The 8598-nt window shown below is 52.0% G+C and overlaps 1 protein-coding gene across 1 annotated transcript; it reads right to left on the bottom strand.

Annotated features, from left to right (window-relative positions):
• Positions 1-523: 523 nt before the first annotated feature.
• Positions 524-6801, bottom strand: Toll-7 (Toll-like receptor 7). Its single transcript, XM_017177503.2, has one exon. It carries the CDS (start codon positions 6465-6467, stop codon positions 2067-2069), a length of 4401 nt encoding a protein of 1466 aa, XP_017032992.1. The 5' UTR covers positions 6468-6801; the 3' UTR covers positions 524-2066.
• Between the last annotated feature and the right edge of the window lie 1797 nt (positions 6802-8598).

The raw sequence follows: 8598 nt of genomic DNA on the forward strand, positions 1-8598 counted from the left end.
CATAAATGCCAAAAGCGTCATAGAAATCCACTCCAGACGCGTATAATGCTCGACTAGGTACGAGTGCGAGTGCGAGTGCGAGTGTTACCCTTCAGAGGGAAACAGCCATCATTTAACCGCCAGACAGATAGACAAGAAACCCGGGTGAGAGGCGCTATGTGCTCCGTGATGGACAGCGTCGTGGCAAAGGGGGTGATTTGTGTATGCTGCGCATTTGTGTGTCGCTTCAAGTAGATATGTATATAGTAAACTGTATAGAAAACAAAAAATGATTTATCACTCTGAGCTGTGCGGAGCGGAGCAAACGTTGACTTTGACGGGCCGCCGGAGTCCCTCCTCCGCCGAAGCCCCTGACAATGCGTGAGGATTACAAAACAGCAACTCATGTGCATGATGAATTAAATTAGCAAAAAGCCAGCTGGAAATGGAAATGGAAATGGAAGACCAATTGCCCTGGCCACAGGCCATAATCGAAGCCCAATCCCAGAAACACTTCACTTTGTTTTTGTTTTAAAAAAGTTGTTCATTTCATTTGCATTGTTCGCTGGCGAAACAGAAAAATATCTTTGTTGTTGTTTGTCGTAATCGTACATAGATTTAGATGTATATATATATATAGTATATAAATAGTTGTATTCACAAAATTGAATTATCCATAGGTTATACATATATCGTAGAGCTGCATTAGAACTAAACTTAGGGCTGATCTCTCTCGCGTATATTACAAAATGATAAAAATAAATAACAGTTTTGGGCTTTCATACTGGTACAAGTGTCTTACTGGATCGGTAATCCATTTATATATCCGGTTATCTGAATCTCTGGACTTGCTTAATTAATGACGAGTAGGCGAGTGTGCTGAAATAAATGCTCTCGTGTACGAGTACGAGTTTCGAGTACGTTCTATAGGCAGTTGTTAAACATTTACTCGTATAATATATTCGTAAGATATACGTACTGGCGGATACATATTCGCATACCGCATACACATAGTAGTTCTTTAATATCAGTTAGTTTGCTTTTCTTTACACAGTCACGTACATGCAGACACGCACATTGATATATCCATGAATATATGTATATATATGTACTATATATAATTAGCTATGCATATGGTGTATGGAGTGAGCCGCGCAGCCTGCGAGACCTCTGTTACAATTATCGTTAGTTTTGGTAAGCGTAAGTGTTTAAAATGAGCTTTTCTGCATATGGTTATGAATCTCCTTCCCTGGCTAATTATTAATGCTTTTTACATACGGCTGGGATTACTTGACAAATGCATTTATCGATTTCACTGCGGGGCTCTGTGGCATACAATTTACATGTGTTCTGGGATGTGATTATTGAATTATCCATACGGTTACTGTAGCTGTATCTGTATCTGTATCTGTTTCAGTTTATGTATCTGTATCTATGCGCTGCGGAGGTGTATGTGTCGCTCTCTCTATACCTATCTACGTTATGTTTGGGCAGTAAATACGGCGTGTGGCTATTTACAAATTAATGGGGGCACAGAACGAACACACAGACACAGGAGCAGTTGGATTATAGCTTGAAATTCTACTGCCTGGAAATCCTTATTCCTGCGTCCAACTGATTAAAACCATATTAAAAAGTTATCACAAATTCCCCCTCGAGCAATTCTTGGCTAAGCAAATGCCAGGCCAGAGCAAGTTCGAGTTCGAGTTCGGGTTCGAGTTCATACGAGTAGAGTGAGTGTGCGTGTGTTTAAGGAGGAGGAAAATTAGTTGGGAAACTTTGAGATGGCATTGTAGCAACACCACCCTGACATGACCGCCTGCATCTGTATCTGGTATGCCGCCCGACACTCGTATCTGTATCTTGTGCGCTGCTCTGCCCTGTTCTGTGTGTTGGCTTAGTGCATCTAAAATGACTTTACACTGGATAAACAAAGTAATATACGTTAAAATCCTGCTGCCATCCTGCTGCCCCTCCCCGCTTGCTCTTAGCTTAACTCGCACATATTTTAGTAATTAAAATTATGCACAGGAACCAGTCCCTAAAGAAATCACTGTCATCATTCCGGCAGGGGAATGCTCTCGCTCTTACACCAGATACGCCTGGACATGCGGTCCCTGCTGCTGGCCACTGGACACTGTCTGGTGTTGCTGCTGCTGCTGCTGCTGTTGCTGTTGCTGCTGCTGCTGGTTTGCCTTGGAGCCCAGGGTGCCGGCCTGGGCCTGCTGATGGTGCAGCTGCTCCCGCTTGGGCCTCCAGGTCTGTGCCCTTTGAGCAGCCTCCAACCCGTGACCTGCCGGCATCATCAGCATGTGCTGCTCATTGTCCAGGGTCGAGTAGTCCGAGTCGATGCTGGAGTAGATGTGCTCCGAGGGCGGCCGCATCCCATGATGCTGGTAGTACTGGGCATGCAGATGATGGCCTCCCGTTCCCGAGCCAGATCCTGACCCGGATCCCTGCTGCTGCTCCCTGCGCTGTGGCCTGGGACTCGGCGTGGCTGTGGTGGCCGTGGAGTAGTTCTGCTCCGCTGGCACCGATGCTGTGACCACGGCTCCTCCCTGCGGCGGCGCTCCTTCTGGCGGACCGCAGTAGGCGGGTGGCGGAGCCTGGCGGTAAAGCAGTCCAGGACTGGCTGGCTGCTTCACCCGCTCGTGGTTGTGGTGGTCCAGCTCCAGGGTGTAGTTGTTGCCCCGAAAAGTGGGGTAGTCCACGGGCAGGGCGTAGCGCAACTTCTCCCAGAAGTGGCGGTCCGAGCGGCGGATGCGGTGCACTGCCGAGGTCTTGAGGTAAGGCAGCAGTTCAATATCGCTCTCCGCCTCGAAGGCCACCTCCGGCTCCTCGATGATCACCAGTTTCTGAGGCCTTCCTCGCAGGGCATCGTGCACGGAGCGCCTCAGCTCGCAGCGGGCCCACTCGGTCTGAAGGAAGTTCCGGGTCAACAGGATCACCACGCGCCGCGAGACTCGAGTGGCCTCCAGCAACTGGTAGTGGGTGGCGTCGTGGGCCAAGTCTCGGTGCTGCAAGCAGACCCGCAGGGGAGGTCGTCCCGTTTCCAGCTGGGCAGCCAGATGCTGGCACACAAATTCCGAGTCCTTGGCCGAGTGCAGGAGCACGGCATCGTAGAGCTTCTCAGACTCCTCGCATCGCGGTCCAAACACCCGCACGCCGTAGTGGGCAAACAGCCAGATTCTCAGCGACTCCCGGAAGGCGAAGACCATGGCAATGACCACCAGCAGAAAGAGCAGAGCCAGGGCAGCAGCCAGGAGTGGGATGTACGACTCGGGAATGCCGTGCTGCAGCATGGATCCACCGGAATAGTAGTCCGTGCAGGCGGCTCCTGTGGCATTGAAATCCAGTTCCCTCTTCTCCAGAGATCCCTCATCGATTGAGGAGGAGCTTAAATCCATTCCAGAGCTTCCGCCTCCGGCTGCCATGCAGTAGATGTCCTGAGCATCCTGGACAATCAAAGCGTTGTCCGCCACATAGGCTGTGAGGGCCTGCAGGAACTGGCAGCGGCAGCTCCAGGGATTTCTGCCTAGGCTGATGGAGCGCAGTCGGGAGCCAAAGTGTGTGGCATGGAGCTGCCAGATGGGCAAAGTCATAAGGCGATTGCCATCGATGCGGAGCAGCTCCAGGGCGGCCAGCGGGGCCAGGGTGGCGTTCTCAATGGTGGTCAGCTGGTTGTTCTGCAGATAGAGCTCCCTCAAGGCGGAGAGCTGCTCGAACTCGTAGCCATGCAGCGTGCGCAGCCGGTTGTCGGCCAGGTGGAGCAACTGCAGCGAGGCCAGGCTGGCGAAGGTGCGGTTCTGGATGCCCGCCACCTGACTGCCGTTCACATACAGCGCCCTCAGGTTCTTCCGCCCGATGAAGGCGTGGTTCTTTAGCACTGGGAAAATGTTGCCATCCAAGTAAACCACACTGGAGTCCATAGGCACACGACGCGGCAGCTCCGTGGTCTGCTGGCCACCGCAGTCAACGACATTGGTGGACCAGATCTGGTCGTGGTAGCAGGTGCAGTTGCTGGGGCAGGTCATCTCGCAGTCGCAGGCGTCGAAGTCGCAGCAGTGGCACAGCGCGAAGCAATGCGACTCGTAGCGGCAGAGGAAGTCCTGAGGCCGCAGGGCCGCCAGCGGACGCACTGCAGCGCCGCGGGCATGAGGCATGACGCACTCAATGTTGGCCATGTCCATGACACGCGGATGCTGGCGAGTGGTCAGGTTGTTGATTCGCTGCAGCCAATCCATGGTGCAGTCGCACTCGAAGGGATTCCCGCCCAAGTAGAACTCGGGCAGGGGCTTAGGAGCCACCACGGGAGCCACACGGAGCTGCTGGAGCTGGAGCTTGCTCAGCTGATTGGCGTAGAGATCGACGCGGGCCAAGTTGGCCTTGTCCACAAAGGCATTGGGCAGCACGCTGCCGATGAGGTTGTTGTTGATGAACAGCAGCTCGATGGTGTTTGGAATGGACATGGGACCAATCTCCGTGATGCGGTTGTGCGAGGCATCCAGCGTCTTGACTCGGATCTCCTCCTGCAGCTTGTAGTAGTTGCCCAGGGCCTCGATGTAGTTGCCATGGATGTCCAGCCACTTGAGGTTCGAGGGTATAAAGGCATAATCGAACCAAACCAGGTGGTTCTCGGAGAGATTCAGCCAGAGCAGCGAAACCAGAGTGGCAAAGACCCCATTTATGTCCGAGAGGAAGTTTCTGTCCAACCGAATGGCCTCCAGCTCGAAATTTTTGTCAAAGGAGCCACGCTCAATGCTCTGGATGCGGTTCTTGGCCAGGTTAAGGACACTCAGGCGGGGCAGGTCTTGGAACATGCCCACGGTGATGTTACCAATCTGGTTGTCTATCAGCCGCAGCCCGGTCAGCTGGTGCAGATTCTTGAAGCTCTGGTTGTCGAAGGTGCGGATCTGGTTCTCGCCCAGGTCGAGGGTGCGCAGCATGGCCAGGTCCTGCAGGGCCCGCGGCACCTCATTCAGCTGATTAGAGCTGAGGTCCAGCTCCTTGAGATCCGAGCAGTTCTTGAACACCGCTGGCTCCACCACGCTGATTAAGTTGTTGTTTAGCGTCAGCTTGGAAAGCACATACAGGCCATTGAAAAGACGGTCATCCAGGGTATGCAGCCGGTTCTCGGCGAGATTTAGGGTGTGCAGGTTGTACAGCGGCAGGAAGGCATTGTCCTCTATATGGCCAATGGAGTTGTTGCGCAGGTTTAGGATCTGCAGGAAATACAGCTCCTTAAAGGTGCGGTAGTCGATCCGGGTGAGGGCGTTGTGAGCCAGGTTCAGCACAATCAGGCGGATTAGGCCCGCGAAGGTGGTGTTGTCCACATGGTTTGAGGTCAGCTGGTTGCCAGACAGATCCACCACCAGCAGCTGCTCCAGACGATGGAACAGCCCGCGTGGCAGCTCATACAGCTCGTTGTGCTGCAGGTGGATCTCGCGGAGCTCCTTGCTGCCGGCAAACAGGCCCTCTGGCAGCGTCTCCAAGTGGTTGTTGCTTAAATTCACGATTCTCAGCGAGGCCAGTCCGGCCAGAGCCTCGCCCGACAGCTCCGAGAGGTTATTGTGCGCCAGGTTGAGGTGCTGCAGCCTCCTCAGCCGCGAGATTCCCCAGCTTTCGCTTATAGAGCGCAGCTCGTTGTGACTGGCGTCCAGCACCTGGAGCTCGCTCCCGGCACTCCCTGTTCCTGCTGCCGCACAGCTCATGTCCGCGAATCCCAGCTGCTCGGCGGTGCGGATGCGGTTACGGGTGAGATTCAGCACCTGCAGGTTGCCCACCGGGCACAGGAAGCCCGCGGGCAGCTGCCTCAGGTTGTTGTCCCCCAGATCCAGTTCGGTCAGCTGCTTCAGCCCTCCGAGCGAGTCGGGGAACAGCTCCAGGGATCGCGTGGCTCCCCACTCCGCGTTCCGGGTGCTCAGGTGCAGCACCTTCAGAGTGCCCAGGCCCTCGAAAGCGTTGTTGGGCAGCTGGAGCAGCTTGCAGGAGTCCAGCCGCAGAGCCTCCAGGGTCTGCAGGCGCGCGAAGACGGCCACCGGGAGCGTGGACTCGAAGAGGTACAGGTCGCTGCACTGGATGCTCAGCTGGCTACTGCCATCGGCGCCCTGGAGATCCAGGCCCGGCTGGCGTTCGATCAGGCGCAGGGAGCAGAGCACCGAGCTGGTGCCGTTGTAGGACCACGAGCACTGGTTGCCCGGTCCGCTGGGCGGGACTGCGGCCGCCGAGGGAGCTGGCGAGGTGCCGGACTGGCCACCTGCCTGTCCCGGATTGGACAGCAGCGAGGAGTAGTCGCCGGAGAGCGATACTGTGGCGGCTGCCCCGGAACCGGCGCCCATTATGGCGCTGGCACTGGCACTGGAGGAGGAGTCCGCTCCCTTGGACTCCTGGGAAGCCGCTACCGCTCCGGCACCCGCTACCGCTACCGCTCCCAATCCCAGACAGCTCCAGGAGAGTAGCAGCGGGAGCAGCAGGACGGGCGGCGGCATTCTGTGAGGTTTGTGGCGGCGCGAAGGGAAGGGATTCTCTAAGGTGTAGTTCGCGTTCGTGGGACTCTCACTTGGCCACTTGGACACTGGGAACTGGCATTTTCCTCGACACTTTGTTTCGTTCCACTCTTTTTTCTACTTTTTTTGTTGCCTTTTCGTTTTCGTTTGCGTTTTCTCTCACTAAGCGCACTTTGTTCCCGGTGTATTTTGTATTTTCATTGCTTTCGCACCGAATTTCTCTTTCACTTCAGCTTTATATTTCTCTTTTGTTTTATTTTTCTGACTTTTCTTATTTTCCAACCTGAAATCGCGATCCGAATCGCACGTCCGCTCGGTATGGAAGTTTGAATATGACTGACTTTAGCTTCGCCAGCCACTGAAAACTCGAGCCTCTGGATTTTCCCTCAGTTGGTTTCAGCGGCGAGATACTTGGTTTCGTAGCTACTCGGATTCGTATTCGGCAGATGGAGTATCTCGCAGATACGAGCGAACGCAGGCGCCGCTCTCTTGCTCTTGCTCTCGCTTGGCATTCCTAGTTACTTTCGCCGCCGTTGCGGGAACAAATGGCGCCACAGTGCTGGGTGGTAATAGAGAGAGCCTGAGAGCGCGAGAGAGAGTGATTGAGTGGAAGAGAAAGAAGTTTGAGTGAAATTAAAAACGTAAACATTGACGGAGAGCAAACAATTGGAAATTCAATTGAGATTACATTATTTTCTTGTTTTGTTTATACAAATTAAACGTATACAATAAAAGAAGAATGATGTGTTTTCTATCAGGGTAAATAAAGCATTTATAAATGGATTACAAATTAATTAAATAAAAGTTATATGAGGTTTTTTAAACAAGGGAACCTCTTCCCTAATAATAAAATTAGTTTTTAGGAAATATGTCAAGAAATAATATTTAAATTAACAACAAATCCTGCAAAATGGTTAGGGGAAAAAATTTAAAATAAAGCTTAATGAATACTCTTGGCACTGGACAACCTTTTCCCTATATATCTTTTGTAACAATAACTTACTAAAAATAATATTCTTAATGAAAAAAAATATTTTCTAATCTTCTTCCTATCTCATAAATACTCCTTTTGTATTATATTTCAAAGTAAACCTCTTTTTATTCAAGTTTTTTGTTAAAGGTCCTCTCACTCTCTCGCTTGCTCTCATTAACTGACTCCGCACTCTCTTCTTTCTCTCACTCAATAGTTTGCTATCTCCCCCTCCACCTCCTCCCGCTCATCACTCCATCGAGATTTTGTTATTGTTACTATTGACTCACACGCGCCGCATGCATATCCGTCAGATACTTTCGCCGCGCGATGCATCTACATCTCGTAATTGCGGCAGCTGCGATGCAATTTTGTCAACGCCAAAAGATGTTTAACACATTGCCAGCCCGTAGATACTATTTTTAGGCAGCGTTTTAGGGATTGTTTGGACAAGAGCAAGCCGGGACTGCAGTTTCTGTTTAGACGATTCGGATACTTGGGTATCTGAATCCGTATCTGGATCTGGAGTGGGGCAGCTGTCGGAGGCCAAGGCCGCCCGCTCGAGTGGCGAGTGAGCCATTTGCCACCTCCGAAGAGCGACGCAAAATGTAATATTTATGAATGCCTCCCGCGCCCATAAAACATTCTTCCTGGCCTGTTCCTTGCTCTCTGGTTCTTCATCCTGCCCGCAGATGAAACTTTTGTTTGTATGTGGGAACTTTCTTTAATGCATTTATTATTCATAAGAACTTTTTCATTAGGACGGGTACATAGAGGGGACATAGGAGAGTCCGAATCCCATCCCCATTTGTGACAAAAGAAACAAAGTTAGTGCCTCCGACTTGGAGTGGCTCCAACTGCGAGCTGCTGGCATTGTTTTCTCGAGGTGTCGGAAACTTGTTCGACTTGTTTCCATTTCACTATTTTTCCCCGTCTCCTGCCAGCAAGTAAAAATAGCAAGCAGACGTCCTGCGGCACATGTGTGTGCGAGGCGAGGCTAGGCGATGCTTGGCTTCTGGGAATGCTGCAGGACACTTTGTTGTCGGTCCAGGAGTGAGTCCCTGTACTTACAAGGGTATTAACACGCACTGGAGTGGCGAAAAGAGACTCTAAGCTAGTAGATATGCTGCCAGGAGAAGAACT

The sequence above is a fragment of the Drosophila kikkawai genome, chromosome 2R (assembly GCF_030179895.1).
Source record: "Drosophila kikkawai strain 14028-0561.14 chromosome 2R, DkikHiC1v2, whole genome shotgun sequence".
NCBI lineage: Eukaryota > Metazoa > Arthropoda > Insecta > Diptera > Drosophilidae > Drosophila > Drosophila kikkawai.